Source organism: Akebia trifoliata, chromosome 2 (assembly GCF_017979445.1).
Source record: "Akebia trifoliata isolate Shusen 1 chromosome 2, ASM1797944v1, whole genome shotgun sequence".
Lineage (NCBI taxonomy): Eukaryota > Viridiplantae > Streptophyta > Magnoliopsida > Ranunculales > Lardizabalaceae > Akebia > Akebia trifoliata.
In genome coordinates this window covers 1,185,939-1,202,349 of record NC_141376.1, presented here as the reverse complement: position 1 = coordinate 1,202,349, position 16,411 = coordinate 1,185,939, and the positions used below count along the sequence as shown (strand labels likewise).

The 16,411-nt window shown below is 35.3% G+C and overlaps 2 protein-coding genes and 1 non-coding gene across 3 annotated transcripts; all 3 read left to right on the top strand.

Annotated features, from left to right (window-relative positions):
• Positions 1-67: 67 nt before the first annotated feature.
• TRNAE-CUC (transfer RNA glutamic acid (anticodon CUC)) lies at positions 68-140 on the top strand. The gene has a single exon. It is a non-coding gene; the product is annotated as a tRNA-Glu (tRNA).
• A 1,198-nt stretch (positions 141-1,338) lies between these two features.
• Positions 1,339-6,440, top strand: LOC147408597 (WD repeat-containing protein DWA2-like). Its single transcript, XM_086419868.1, has 14 exons — positions 1,339-1,523; positions 1,613-1,696; positions 1,811-1,943; positions 2,186-2,297; positions 2,472-2,571; positions 3,083-3,210; positions 4,227-4,296; positions 4,608-4,696; positions 4,855-4,900; positions 5,577-5,650; positions 5,750-5,823; positions 5,902-5,960; positions 6,088-6,143; positions 6,351-6,440. The coding sequence occupies exons 1-13, from the start codon at positions 1,479-1,481 to the stop codon at positions 6,127-6,129; spliced, it is 1,056 nt and encodes a 351-aa protein (XP_086275994.1). The 5' UTR covers positions 1,339-1,478; the 3' UTR covers positions 6,130-6,143; positions 6,351-6,440.
• A 2,138-nt stretch (positions 6,441-8,578) lies between these two features.
• On the top strand, positions 8,579-16,190 carry LOC147408596 (protein EARLY STARVATION 1, chloroplastic-like). The gene is made up of 11 exons (XM_086419858.1): positions 8,579-9,174; positions 9,628-9,719; positions 9,859-10,052; positions 11,454-11,493; positions 11,618-11,699; positions 12,726-12,803; positions 12,951-13,076; positions 14,371-14,495; positions 15,517-15,556; positions 15,680-15,754; positions 15,908-16,190. The coding sequence occupies exons 1-11, from the start codon at positions 8,873-8,875 to the stop codon at positions 16,071-16,073; spliced, it is 1,320 nt and encodes a 439-aa protein (XP_086275984.1). The 5' UTR covers positions 8,579-8,872; the 3' UTR covers positions 16,074-16,190.
• The last annotated feature ends 221 nt before the right edge of the window (positions 16,191-16,411 follow it).

The following is a 16,411-nucleotide window of genomic DNA, read 5'->3' as shown; positions in this document are numbered from 1 at the left end:
TGCATTGAACTTCCATACGATACCATTTATAGTATATTAATAGTAAATTGTACAACTTAGTCACAAGTCCGTTGTAGTCTAGTTGGTCAGGATACTCGGCTCTCACCCGAGAGACCCGGGTTCAAGTCCCGGCAACGGAATTTTTTTAGTTCTATATATTGTGGATAGCTTGTGTTGATGTAATGGTTATGTTTTTTTAACTCACTAGGATGATCAGTTCGCTGATTCACTTCTTCATGATATGTAATGTATTTTTATATACAAATTAATTTGGATGTTAGAGAGCATAAGTTCCACCTAGCTATCCCAAATTTTTATATAAGGCTTCTAAATTACTTATGAAATTGCCATTCTCTTATAATCTAAGGTTTCACCATACACTTACAAAGTGATGGTTGAAAATTGGTAGGGAAACATTGAAACCATAGAGAGAGGGGAAAAAAAAAATAGAGAGAGGATTAATCTTCAAAGAAATTTTTTGGATGATCATTTTAGATAAGTTGTCTAACATTTATTGGCAACCGACTATTATAGGAAAATTTGGAAAGTTGCAATCTTTTCAAAGATTAATGATCATCTTGCTTACAGCCAACTCTTTTTAAAATTGATGGTCTCGTGGATCAAACTACTATGACCAAAACCCAATGATGAATCAGAAAACATCATCTTGACAATGAAACACCGAATGACCAACCACACAATAGTGTGTCCCACTCTAATATCAATCTAATTGTCTAATTAACGAGATTGATTAAAGATCGAAGTTTTTTATTATTTTAAATTAAAAGTTAAGAAGATAATGATTTTGAAATGAAAAATCAATATGATTTTTTATTTTTTTATAATCCAATAACATCCATTTCAAATATCAAAATGTACTCATTTTTTTTCCAACAAATAATTTATATGATAAAACACAATGACGAGGGCTACTTATAAGGGATAAACATCTCATTCCATTATAATGAACCCATTTATTGTTTTTCTCTTACTCTTTAAATTTTATTGTCCTTACTCTTTTCCTTCCCCACACTTTTCCTTTTATAATCGAATGCAAAACATATAAATTTAAGGTAAAGGATTAAAGATCTCCTCTCACACCTCAATACACATCATGTAAGTCATAATCCAAGAAATATTTTACAAGGAGATATTTTAGGCGTGATTTTTTCGGAATATGACTTACATGGTATGCATTAGGTTGTGAGAGGTGGGTTTCAATCCCCCACCTTGGGTGTATGTGATCCGATTTCTTTTTTATAATGTCTCCTCTAGTTGTAACTCTAATAAATTTTTTAGTAATACCTCCTAATTTTATTATATTTTCTATATTACCCACTAAGCCCCGAAAGAGAATGGCCGTGCCGCGAACGCTCGTACAAGTATAAATAAAATTGCTTGCAGTGGCCTTAAGTCGTTAACTATATGCTAAGATCGAAGTAGTAGCTCACATCACGTTAGGTGTTGCAGTGCAGCAAATGCAGGGAGGATCAACAGGTATCGGCTATGGTCTGAAATACCAGGTAGACACCATTTCTCTCCAACGCCTCAGCTCTTCAAAACCCTAGAAATTAAACCTTAAGTTCTCTTCTCATTCTTTGTTAATGTCCAGGCAAGATGCATTGCAGATGTCAAAGCAGACACAGATCATACCAGCTTCATCGCTGGTACTCTGAGTCTCAAGGAAGAAAATGAGGTTCTCTTCGTAGATCTAGACACTCTTGTTAAAAAAAATGGCCTCAATTTCCTTCAAATTAATTGCCCTAATAGATTTCTTTCAAATTCAATCTTAGTTTTTATGAAATTTCAGGTCCATTTGATCAGGCTATCGACGTCTGGAACAGAACTCATTTGCGAGGGCTTGTTTTCACACCCTAACGAGATCTGGGATCTCTCGTCCTGCCCCTTTGATCCCCGCATGTTCTCGACAGTTTTCTCATCTGGTAGGCGATCGATCTCAATTCTCATGTAGTAAATTCTGTGAATTTTATGATGTTGTGATGTGCATGCTAAGTAAATGTCTCTTCTAATGATCCCATTGTTTGACTGTTGTTGACCAATTCAAGTTCGAATTTGCAGATCAAGCTCTCATTGTTACCATTTTTATCTTCTTTGCCCCATAGTTTATAAAAGAAAAATTCATTTAAACATGGAAGATGATTGATACCGATCCTTGTTATTGAAGGTGAATCGTATGGAGCTGCTGTTTGGCAAATCCCTGAATTGTATGGGCAATTAAATTCTCCGCAATTAGAACAACTTGTTTCCCTTGATGCACATACTAGCAAGATCAAATGGTGAGTGGTTTTGTAGTCGGTTATTATGGAACCAAGTAATTTATTCTTGTAATATTGCAATCTTCAATTAGTTGTTGTTTTCATGGATATTCCTATCTTCTTATCCACTCATGCAGGTATCATTTTCTGTTGATTGTTTAACCTATTCTCGTGTGTTGTATGTTTTGACTGTAGTGTTCTTTGGTGGCCATCTGGATGGCATGATAAATTGATCAGCATTGATGAGGGAAATCTTTTCGTATGGAGCTTAAATTCTTCAAATAAGACCGCACAGGTGCGTTTGAAAGAGGAAATCCTTTGAAAGATCAAATATTTATAATTATAACACTAGGAAAGCGTTGCTCTTTGAAAGTTCGCACTTTGTGTGGTGACTTCTAGACTCAATACACGTAGGTAAATTAAGTGGTGAAACTCTAGTTAGTTTTTCAATACCTATTCTCATTTGTAAACAAATTCCATCCATTAAGAACCAAAAATTGAAATTTGAGCTATTTTCTGCCCTCCCCCCAACAGCCCAACCCAAATAAAAAGTCCCATATCTCCAATTTTCGTGTTCCTAGCTTGTTAAAAATTCCCTTTCCACATATCCTAACGCCTAAACGCTCTTTTCTAGCTTAAAAATCTTAAAATCCTGCTCTGCAGACCCTTTTTGATTGACCCAATTCAAACCCTAAATCTTTTGTTCAACCCACAAATCAGTAAACCTTAAATTATCTTGCATCAGTTTGGTGTCAAAACTATTGGCAAACATCACTCTTATTGAGTTGTTCTTTGGAAAATTCTAGGTACAATCACAGGAATCTGTCGGTATGCTGCATTACTTATCTGGTGGTGCTTGGGATCCGCATGACAAGAATGCTGTTGCAACAACATGTGACTCATCAATCCAATTTTGGGATCTCCGGTCTATGAAGTATGCTTTCTTCTCTGACCATATCTTTGTATCTTTACATGTTTAAGGTTATGGAATGATTGTATTTAGTTGTAAAAGTTTTAACTCAGGGATGAGAACCATCTTGCATTTTGAAGTCTTTGTATGATTGCTAAACCACTTGTCCAGGCTGGCTTGACTATCACAGCTCATGACTGTCACAGTGCTCAAACATTGTGCAAGGCCCATCAGTTCTTGTCCCCGCCCATTGATCGACCAGCATCATTTAGTATAAAACTGGTGAGGAGTGAGCTAGTATAAATTAAGGGGTCTAACAGGTTTAGAGGAAGGCTGGAAGATGTATATTGAAGCAATCAGATCTGAGATTTGGAACAATGGTCAAAATTTGACAACATTGGAAATAGCCTCAATAAGCAATAAATTCTTTCTAGATGGTCTGGGCATGTCCAACAAAGAAAATTAGAACACCAGGAATGAGCACTTTGGTATAGACTCAAAGACCTAAAGGGTGAGACGAAGGTTAAATTGTAATAGATTTTGGTAATTCGAAAATATTTGGAGACACATGCCTTAATACAAAGTATGGCACTAGATAGAATTGAATTGTGAAATTGGATTCATGTTGTGGACCCAAATAGTTGGGATAAGGTGCAGATGATGATTGATGATGATATTACTAGTTGCAATTCATCTCCATGCTAACTCTGGTTGAGTTTTACTGGTAATATAAACCAAATTCGTGACTTTGACCTCCTATCCTTTGTTTATGCAAACTTCCTCATTTTTTTATGACAATTTTTTTAATTAGAAATTAACTTTGTAAATTCTATCTAATGATTTAGATTTTCTTTGCAATTCTTCTCATTTTTATTGGAATGTGCTATAGGTTATAAGTTTGTTTCCTATCCATATATACAAACGCCCTTTGCATTTACCAAGTTAATTTGTGGGTAACTATTCGATTGTCTGAGTTTCCAACTTCATGCTCACAATTTTATCTGATTCAAGTTCTCTTTTGTGCATGTTATTACTTTCAGGAAGACAAATTCAATTGAGCATGCTCACGCTCGCAATTTGGATTATAACGCCAAGAAGCAAAATATACTTGTGAGTATTTGTGTCTAGCATATAATTCCAACATTGTTGTATGCTTTATCCCAAAGTCCCTCAGGCTACCCATTTTTTATTGTCTTTTATGGTTTTTTCCATCATTTATTTAAACATCTTGATCTCTTCTGTGCCCAATCAACGAGTGTGTTTCTTGATTGCTCAACATTCTGCTTCACAACGCACAGCTGGTCCTATTGTTGTGTTTTTAGAACTGTATAGGTTTCCATTTTGATGAGCTCATTCACAATGTTGATGGTGCCTAAAAATGTTTCCTCAATAAATGATAAAATAATTACCTACTTATACAGGTCACTGCAGAGGATGAATCTGGGATTCGGATCTGGGATCTTAGAATGCTGAAGGTTCCTATGAGAGAGCTTCCTGGGCATGCACACTGGTACTTCTTTTTTACTCATTTTTTTTTTGGATAGATAGTCATGAGCCATTGTGACCATGCCCATACATGAAGAGCCTACTTGTTTGTATAACTTGCACATGTGCTTGCAGACCTGATTGTCGTTATCTGCTAATGAGCTTATTTGATTGTATTTGCAGGACATGGGCTGTCCGATTTAACCCTGAGTACGATGAACTGCTTTTGGTCTCTCTCTCACTCTCTCTCTCTCTCTCTCTCTCTCACACACACACACACACACACACTCACAAAGAGTCTTATTTATAAGTAATCTTCATGACTGGAGAATGTTAAGAAGCTGTCCTCCCTAGTTGTCTCATTCATTTGGCATACCCGTCCTGGGGGATGGGGTTTGAAACATACTACAGCCCCTGGTGGTGAAGAGCTGACATTGAGGTGCCAAACCTCCCGTTGATGTGAACTCTTGGGTGACATGGTTTGCTTGCCTCTGATGATTCCGATCATTGGTCAATGGATTTTGCTTTTAGTTCTTCTAGTCCATAACCCAAGACAATCAGATTTGACAAATCATTCAACCTATTATAGTGTTATGGTTGATAAAAAAGAATATAATGAAATTCCCAGAATGATTTTATTGATCAAAGGGTAGCCTTGTCATATTAGGCTTCATTTTTTTTTTTTTTTTGGAAGGTATTAGGCTTCATTTTTTTTGGTTGTGCTGCCTCCCCATTCATTTGAAGTTTTGAACCATCCTCTATGTGAATGACATATAGATAGGGATGCGTAACCTTCCTTAGACAAGTATTTCTCCCTTTTGTATGGTTTCTCTGTGTTGTATCATGTGAGACCTTCATGCTTATTGAGCCATTGTTGTAAGCTGACAAGAGGTAAGCTTTTGTAGAGTGCTGGAACAGATTCAACTGTCAATTTATGGTTGGCTTCTTCCCCTAACAGTGATGATTCGACATCTGAAAGGTCATTTTCTTGCCAAGGATAGCTTACGATTGCTAAATTCTTCACTTTATCCCTTACTTATTATTTAGTTTTCTTCACTTTTTTATCTGTTTATGGCAGTATGTTGGAGTCACCGACTCGACGAGTAGATCCATTGCTCAACTCCTACAGTGACTATGAGGACAGTGTTTATGGTAATCTCTTCAATCCTCCTATTTTCATTTTCACTTTATTCCCAACTCGGTTTGATGTGGTTTAAACGGAAATGCTAGGCCTTGCTTGGAGCTCTCGACAACCCTGGATTTTTGCTTCATTGTCATATGATGGAAGGGTATGATCACTAATCAAATTTACGGAGAAAAAATCATTTACGCCTCAACCCTAGTATAGGGTTCAGCAAAATTAATCATCTGTTATCATATCTTGATATTGACCCCTCTGTTCGACATGCATTACAGATGGTTGTGGAATCAGTAAAGCCATATCTCCCCAAAAAATGAAGGATAACTTTGTGGTGAGTGTAGTTTTATAACCCATTATCTATTTGTTATTTGGTGAAACTTTTTATTCCTGTTTGATGCAGAATATTACACAGTTTCATCCTCATAATTTTACAGTAGTATCTCAAGGAGTCTTTAAGCTTTTTTCGATTTGACAATTCATAATTGAAATGTGCATTTAGGTTTCTTGAATCTGAGATGTTTGATTAAAATTACTGCAGATGGCAGCTACCTCTGAATTCAAATGAGAACTTCAAGTCTGTATCTTTACTAGTAGGCATTTTAAAGAGATTTTTGCGGCAAAATATAGAGATGGACTACTGGTATGGCATGGATCTTCTGTCCTCATCAAGTGAGTTTATCTGTGGAAGGGGTCTTGTTGGAGTTTAGAAGAGAAGCCATTCAATGTGGCATAGTGGGTTTGGGTTTGCATTTTATTTTATGTTTTTGGCTTCTTTTGGTAAGCATTGGCTAGCAAATTTGATACACTCAAGGATGCCTCCATTGTCACATTGGCGTTACAACAGTAATGGAACAGTGCAGTATGTAATGGACCAGCAGTTTTGTAATATTATGCACATACCACTAGTAATATTATTATTATTTTGGAAAAAATTTGTTAGCAAGATAAATTTCAAAATTCAAAAGATAAAATTATATTAAATAATAGCTATTTTTATCTGTCCAAAATAATGTTCTAGATTATAATGAATTTATAAGAGGAGTATTTAAAGGAAATAAATATTATGAAAAGTGCTTGGAAAAAAATAATCTGGTAAAATGAAAAATCCACATTTTTACGAGTCTTCCAAAAGAGTGGTGATAATATGACTCCCCCACATGGCATACTCAATTGTCACCCCTGGTGTAGGGTGTGTTAAAACAATAGACTTTATGCCTCAATATACATAACTGCACATCCCCATAAATCTGTGCAGTTGTGTATACAGATGAAAGGAAATCTATGGTTTTAGCACATCTCACATCAGGGGGGTCATTGAATATGCCATGTGAGAGAGTCAGATTACCACGACTCCTTTCAAAACTATGTCAAATTCCTAATGGAGTCACGAGGCATCTAATCTAGTCAAACTTTAAAACTTGGACTCTGCTGAGTCAGCTAGCTATAGACTCAAACCATCGGAAGAGAGCTCAGAGAAGAGCCTTCTTCTTCACTTTGATCAAGGGAAGTCACCTACAAGTACAAAGCATGACTCACCTATGTTTGACAAAATCCTCCCAAATTCACATTCATGTCGTCCAAAAGCCACAGTAGTGTGGTAAAGAGCATAAAATGCAGCCACATACTACATGACGTGTACTTATCTCATATTATCAAAATGTCCTTGTCATTGGGGTGCGTTGCAATGCACCAATGCCAATGCCATCGGGTACTAATTATGGTAGATCAAGTATATAGAGATGTTGATCACAAAAGGCTGTGCTAAGCTGTATATGGTGTCGTGCCATCGGGTACTAATTATGGTAGGTCAAGTATATAGAGATGTTGATCACAAAAAGCTGTGCTAAGCTGTATATGGTGTCGTGTCTGTGTCTGCGGTTGCGTCACGTAAAGGTTTCTTTCCAGCAGGGAAAAAGTGATGTTCCCTGTCGATTGGTACATATTTCTTAGCGAGCTATTTCTTTGGAAATCCTAATTCATCCCAGTAGCTTATTTGATGGAAAATCTCAAGCTTTGTTTTGTGTAAGGCTATAATATTATCCCACCCATGATGCATAACAGAGCGAGTTACTGAAAGAAAGTGCTAACTTTAAACTTGGAGACTCTATCAAATGCATTAAAAAAAATTCGTTTAGATTCCTAAGGAAAGATATTATGTCATTAGATTTGTAACTTTGCATGGTTAATACTTATATAGTACAATGGTGTTCCTGACTTCATTGTCCCTTAATTATAGTTTTAAATCTCATATTAAACCGTTTAATCATCTCAATATCATCCATCAGCAAGACAGATAGACAAGGCATCACATCTGTAAAGAATCTTGCAAAATAAACAAGATGTCTTGGACGAGATTTTGAAAATCTCATCCAAACCAATAAATCTCAGTTAAGTCAAGTGGGATTTTGTATACTTTTATTAAAATAATTAATTTTTTTTTAATTTAAACACATATTATATATTTAGGTAAAATATGATTTTCTGACTCAACTTCCTGAAATCAATCTTATTTTATTAAAAAAAATCTATAATTATTTATGAATAAATAATTATTAATTGAGTTAAAGGGTTGATCTCGTTCGAGATAGACATGTGTTTGAAACCATGTAATTTTTCATGGTTAATTACTAATTGGGTTCGGGCCGGATTCACCGATCCAACTCGAACCCAATCCACCTCAATGGACCAATAACGAGCCTTTCAGTAAAAGTAGGTCCCACAGTGCTCACGTGTTGGGTTAAACGCATAATAAAATAGATTTTCAATCTTCGTCTCCGAGGCCCCAATGAGATCGCAGAGGATCTCTCCAACCAACCAATTACCTTCAAAGCTCGTCAAAATGCTCCATTTTAAACACCACTGGACTCCTTTGTAGTCGAGTACAACAAAAAAGCGGAGAGATCTCCATTTCATCTCTCTCGCTTGAGAGCTCCAAAGTTCAAAGACTTTCCAGAAGAGCTCGACAACAACCACAACTAGATCCTAAAACCTTTTCATTTATTTATTTAGGGTTTTTATTTATGTTTCTCTCCATCCGTACAATGGCATTTTCGTAAATAAATGGCAGCTAGTTCCAGTGGCTTTGCTGCTCCATTTTCTCTGAAACTCAGAAGATTTGAGGTTTCTCCCCTATACCATGGATTGAATCTTCGGAACAAGAGGCAGAAATGTAGCAAAGATGGTGATGGAGATCGACTGTGTCGACTCGGCTTCTATTGCTCTAACTCGGGGTCTCCAATTCGGAGGAAATCGGGGGCAGGGAAGAGTCTTGAGAACACTGAAGAATGGCGGTTCGAGCTCAAAAAGAGCTCTCGTCAAGTTCGAATCCAAGCAATTCCTTCATTGCCCTTCGCTTCGCCTCGGTATTTACTGATCTTGTAATCTATGTAGCCAACTGTAATGTAATGGTTCATTAAGTTCATAATTTGCATTTCTGCTTCTATCTTTTTCTCCGAATTTTTACCCTAATCGCCAATGTGAGCAATAATTTTGGTTCTTTATTGGCGAGAAGCTCATTCACTAGGCATCAACTGAAACTCGAAAATAAAGTCTACAAATTTCGGAAATGGGGACCAAAAATGTGCAATTAGAAAGTCCTTCTCTTTCATGCTTATTTACTGTTATATGTTTAGGACATCAGAGGATTAAATTGTTAAAGCTTGATTAGCTTTGTGTTTTAAATGGAACTACTTTATCTATAGATAGTGCCCAAAATGTGTTCAACGGGCGTTAACTCAATTTATATTCTCAGTAATATATTGTAGAAAGATGTTTCATGAAGTTTTTATGTTGCAATGAATTTTCATTACTCGCAGGCCGCACCGATCTTCCAAACAAGAAAAATTCTTTTCTCGTTGCACACCAGGAAACTCTGCTCCGCAGTCTCGTGACACTCCGCCTAAAAGGGGTAAGTGACAATAGCCATCCATCTTAGTTTCCAACTAATTCTCGAACATGTTTGTAGTATTTATGCTTTAAGGCATATTTTGATGTTTCTTATTGTGGCGGGGAAGATATGTAAATGACCCTAATATTCTTCACTGCAGACACTGGTATTGCAAATGAGAAGGATTGGGGGATTGACTTGTTAACTGAAAATATCAATGAATCTGGCACTAATGAAGATGGCAGTACTTGGTATCGGAAAAGTGGAGAGGACCTTGGGGAAAATGGGTATAGATGCCGTTGGACTAGGATGGCTGGTCGATGCCGTGATGGTTCTTCAGAATGGAAAGAAATGGTATTTTGTTTCTTTATCATAAAATCTGCCTTGTTATTGGCCTTCTCATGTGATAGATTTTTATATCTTGTTTTTTTATGTATTACAGTACGATCTTGAGTTAATTAAAAAATTTACCTCCAAATCTGGATTGCGTGGTAGAACTATAACAGTATTTCCATTGATCCTAATCCATGGAGAATGCTTATTAATAGTCAGATGGATATGTATACAGGATATCTAGCATGGGGATTGTTCATTATCCTCATTATGTTATGGCTTCTAAATGTGGAATTACATCTTAGCAATGGATTGTTATTCATGGGAAAACAACTATCTAATAGAAACCCACTTTCTAATACTGGAAAGTAAGGACTCTAGTCTAGATAACTGTTATACCATATAGAATAACCAAATTAGAAACTTAACAGTAGGATTAGAATAAGAATGTTAACAAACTTGGACTTCATTACCGTATGACAGATTCATTTTGTGCTGAAGGTTCTTCTTCATCATCAAAGAGTTATTGCCAAAGTTTTGGTCAGCTGAATGAATCTTGTTCCTCCATTTTTGTCTAAAGCCATGTTGAATGATATGAATGATCGGGATTCATGCTAGGAGATGGAAAATATTTTACACCAGCTGCCTAATCCTTTTGCAAAAGGATTTAATTAGGATTAATCTTTCTGCAATTTTATCTTATAATTTAGTTCTAAAGATCTTACTTCACACTTAAAATTGACGTCATATGAAACAGTTTGGTCATCAATTATCAATCATGAAAAAATATATATGATTTTTTCCTACCACTTTGTGCGGCCAATTAAACATTTGTTAAACATTGGTCCTTGAAACATGCTGGTAAAGATTTTTCCAATTCTTATTTTGGGCTTTCACAACATGCTGTTTATATGCCCTAATGCTTACTAAGAGGGTATATGCATCAAGACATCTGGACAATACTGGAGATCATTTCAATTCATCAGTTTCGTTAACCAACATGATAAATGTAAAGTTCGCCAGTTCTTATAGTCAGATGCATGTATTTGTGTGCCTTAAGTTGAATTAGTGATGTTCTGTTGTCATTTAACTGGTTACAGATGAAAAGCATGAAATTATGTCCTCGACTTGTTATGTATGGGTGATGCTGAAGCTTTCTCTTGTTTGATCAAAACTAATTTCATTTCTTCTGAACTTTCCTCCATTTTCTATTCTTGAAATGGACCTGAATTATTTAGGTTTTTAATCTTACTTTGAATCCTTGAAAGTTAAAACCAGTTTATTAGTTTCATCTAGACATATCAATGCTGCTATGAATTTATTATACAGCATTGATGATTTACCTTGACCTTGTTTCTGTAACCGCAGTAAGTATTGTCCCAAGTGGATGCATTTAATTGGTTTCCTTAATATCCTTGACAGTGGTGGGAGAAGAGTGATTGGACTGGATACAAAGAACTAGGTATATTTTTGGCTTTATCATTTACATCTTTCCTTATTTTATTTGCTAAATGTATTTTGACGTTGTTTGAACATTAAAACTAATTGTTTTAGAGCTCATTTTCATTAATCTTACATTCCCATAGGGGTGGAGAAATCTGGAAAAAATGCTGAAGGGGATTCATGGTGGGAAACATGGCAAGAAATTATTCATCAAGATGAATGGAGGTGAGATCTAAATAAATCTTCTTCACTTAAACTTCATGCTGTGTTTGGTTTACAGGAATTGCACTGAATGTGGAAACTAATTTTCTTGGAATTAGGATTTTTAAGAGAGTTTTTTTTCCTGTTTGGTTGATTGCAAGAAATGGTTGGAAGACCTTTTTTTTTTTTTTGTTGAAACCAAAATGCAAATCCCCCTCGAGTTCTAATGCCCTGAACCATATCCAACCATAATAAGTTCTACCAAGTCAATTCGTCCAAGGACCAGTTTTATATACCAATTACAGGTTGGGTTGTTGATGGAGTCCTTGAGGGAACACAACTCACACAAATGAAATGGTCTTTTTGAATTAGATTGGGTTTAGGGGTGGATCTATGTCCAACCCAGATCTGAGTCAGCTCATTACCTCCCAAACGACATCCAATGTGTTTCCAATTCAGATATATACCAAGGGTCCAAAGCTGCTAAACACATGTTCCAGGTTTCCAGGTAGGTCAGACTACTAGTCAGGAGAGAATTAGAAGTCTCAAAACTTTCAAATCGATGAAAAGAATGAAGTGTGGCAGTAATGGCAAACAATTGCCTTTACATTTAAAAAGAAGTCATTGTCTACTATACTAGTTGTGAGCTTTTGCATTTTAAAAAGAAGTCATTTTTTCCTTTTCCACCCTTTTCCCTTTTTACCAAACAACAGAAGTAAGTTTTCTAGGAGAAAGTTTTGACTTCCATCCAGTTCCTGAGAACCAAACCTAGTCTGTGATTATCAAGGATTTTCCATGATATACTTCGAATGGAATGTTGCAGTTTTTGTTCATTTTTTTGTATCCTTATTGAAGTTGACAATAGCGTATTGATTATTCCTTTCTATTAGGTTTTTGGAATTTTTTATTAATAAAATTTATTGCAAAAAGGTAAAGGAGGAAGCGTGTCTCACCCAATTCAATTTTTTTATGAAAAATATCTTTGATCTCTGTTAAATGTGTGCAAGTGAGTATAGTGGCTTACAGTCTTTCCCCATTTTCAAATTGCAGTAACCTGGCAAGAATAGAGCGGAGTGCAGAGAAACAAGCAAAATCGGGCTCTGAAAATGCGGGATGGTATGAGAAATGGTGAGGAGATATCATAGTGTACCTTACTCAAAAAAAATTTGGGATAAATTTAATCATACTTTATTCTCTTTATCATTTCAAGTACTATCTCTTGCTGAACTTTTGAATATGAAATACATATTGACAATGAATTTACTCTGCTTTCAGGTGGGAGAAATACGATGCTAAAGGTTGTACAGAAAAAGGGGCACATAAATATGGTAGATTGAATGAACAATCATGGTGGGAGAAGTGGGGAGAGCACTATGATGGAAGAGGATCTGTCCTGAAATGGTTTTCTCAACTTCTCCTTCTCCTACTGACTTATACTCAATATATACATTGTGTAAAGTTTCGTGTACTGATTAGGTCATATTTTATCCTGAGCTGACCTGGAGTCCATACTTAAAATTCCATCAACATGAAGTCTTATTCCAAAGATTTGGAGTCGGTGAACTGAATCGTGTTCCTCCATTCAAGTCTGACTTAAAATATGCGCTAGGAAAATGGAAATTACTTCTACAAAGTGCTTCTTAGGGATAACATTAACAATTATTCCCAGCATTAGGTTTCCATGTCCAATCTTGTGTGGTTATGCATACTGATGTTAATAGACATTGATGTAGCAGGTCCAATGGAAATATGGCGACATACAGATGACTATTATCATATTTATATTACAATGTAAAGTTTGTTTTGATTAGTAAATACCATGTAAACTTGAGTACATAAACTATGTATCTTCTGAGAAGATATGATACTGGATACAGCATGTCACTTATGTAGTGTGACGTTCAATATAATAAGCATTATAATGTTAGGTTGGTGTAATAGGTACACAATATTTTTTGTATTACTAACACAAATATACTCACTTATGCAAGGCCAATGGTGTGCAAATTAATGCTATTATGATAGTGTATCACAATTCACGATGTTTCATACAATTTGATGGTGTATGCTTATTTAAACTAGTTAAAGCATATTTTTTTAAAATAATTTTTTGCACTCTATGTTTCTGTAAATTCAGTATGTAAATGACATGTTTTTCATCAATCTTGATGCATGAGCCATAGATTGACAAGACTACATCTGAACATTGACGTCTTTTGGGAAACAGGACATTGTATTTTGTGGATGAGGAACCAGGGGGGGCTGTTACAAAATTGAGTTTTCTGACTTCTTGTGGAGGCATCTAATTTCCTAATTCTTGTGTACCTAATATCAAATCCTACTAGAGTTGCCCATAAAATGGTCTAATTTGACTCTAATTTCTCTGCTAAGTCAAGCTGTAAAAAGGTGAACTATAAACTATTCTCTTCAATTTTTACTATTGAGATGCAGTTATTATTACAAATGTGTGTGTATATAAAGATAAAGAGAATTTATACATCAAGAAAAGGAGGCTGAGTCTTCCAGATACAGAGAGAAAAAGAGAATGTTCCTTGGACAACATATCATATAGTTCAACATATCATTACATTACCTTTTTGTGACAATTTTTATTTATTTATTTTAAGCAGAGGACTTGTATCTGTGATGGATAACAAAAGAAAATAGAATCTTACTTTTTTTATTTGGTTTTCAGGACAGATAAATGGGCAGAGACTGAACTAGGAACCAAATGGGGAGACAAGTGGGAAGAGAAGTTCTTCGCTGGCATAGGTTCCCGTCATGGAGAGACGTGGCATGTATCATCACCCACTGGTGATCGTAAGTTTACTCCCTTTGTATTTAAAATTACCATCTTTAATTCTTTAGATTGTATCTATAATGGCTCTTGAAAAGTTATAGAAATGCCATTCACTCAATTTTTTCCGTTTCAACTAATATCGTTATTTTATTATTTTTTAAGTGGATGATTGAGATTTTTTTAATTTGTAATTTATCCAAAATATGATTAGAAATAAAGTAATTGGCTGATTTTCTGGCCTTGATTTATCTCTACGTGAACCCCAAAAAAGTGTCATTTTGTGCATGTTCCTATGTGTATACCGGAATTAGCTGATTATTATTGTTGTTATTTTTTATTTTATTTTTGTGAGATTGATCTATCCTTACTAAAAGATACATCCACCAACATCATCTCCATGTGGCCTCATGAGTGTGTGTTATTTTATGTATTGAAAAATAGGTGTCATTCCCAACCCCTGATATAAGTATGTATTTGGGATATTCTTACATTGTTTTGGCATTCATTCTGTGGTGCTCACTTGGAACTAGTTGAATCTGGATTTTTGTGAGAGTGATCTCCACGTTAGATTTCAGTCTTTTAGGATGAGGGAAAAGGTGAATTAAAGTGGAGTTAACCTCCACTAATAAAATTTTATTTGATATATTGCAAATAAAATTTTCTTCATTATTTATCAACAACCAAAAAAAAAAAAAAATTTCTTCATTAAACATTTTTTTTTTCTTTTTAGTGTAGCTTTTATGTTATAATTTATGTATATCAGAGAAGGAACCCCAGTCATGATGAATGTTGAAAAACATCAAAAGCCAAAAGGTTCATAACAACTTCAAAATTACCACTGCCATGACATTTTGCTCTAGCATAATCATACATGTCCAGACAAATTTAACCTTGACAATGATGGAACAAGATGTTCTTCTGGATAATTACCATGTCAGATCACTACTATATCATTACTGCTCTATGTAGTTTAAGTTTCCATTTGACTATATATGATTGTATGATTTGATAACAGTAAGAAATTGGTTTCTTTATTTATAGGTTGGTCCAGGACATGGGGAGAAGAGCACTTTGGAAATGGGTATGCAACTTAAACTACAAAATGGTCTTTTGTTGGTTGGCTAATTGAAACTGGATTGAAATATTGAAGTTCAGTAAGTTGCGCCTCACCGTACTAAAGATTACTGTGACTAATCTGTCTCAGGAAAGTACACAAATATGGTAAAAGCACAACAGGTGAAAGCTGGGATATTGTTGTGGATGAGGAAACCTACTACGAGTAAGTTTTTGTTTGCTTAATAACTTAAATTGGTTATGTTTGCATATAACAGGTTTACACATGATTATCCAGCACCACTGCACAATGATATTAAAGATTCAGAAAATTTTCGAGACTTTTTATTAAATCAAAATTTCAAATTTCTGATTGAAGGGCTGAACCTCATTATGGATGGGCGGACGTTGTGGGTGATTCAACCCAGTTGCTATCCATCCAGCCTCGCGAGAGACCTTCTGGTGTCTACCCAAATCTCGAGTTTGAGTCGTCTCCACCACCTCTTCCTGATGAACCATCAGACTCTCCTCCCTTTTCACAATAATAGGAGCTGTTTCCTCATGTTAAGTTTTTTTTTTTTTTTAATTATCTTTGAGGCAGTTGGAAATATTTATTACACTCCGTTCTAATGAAAATATTCATTCTTTCTTTTTCAGCATTATATACTTGTTTGCTGTCAACTTTGTGCTTTTGTTTACAAACACCAGAGAGCATATCTCGTCTATGTGCACTAAACAAGATAGTTTTTTTTTTTCCATTGCTGCCACTTAATAAGCAGGCATTGAGCAATCCATAAATAAATGGACACGGATAAAAGATGAGGACATTGTGCAATTGTCTTCAAATAAATGCACAAATCAAAGATGAGGTCAACCATTTACA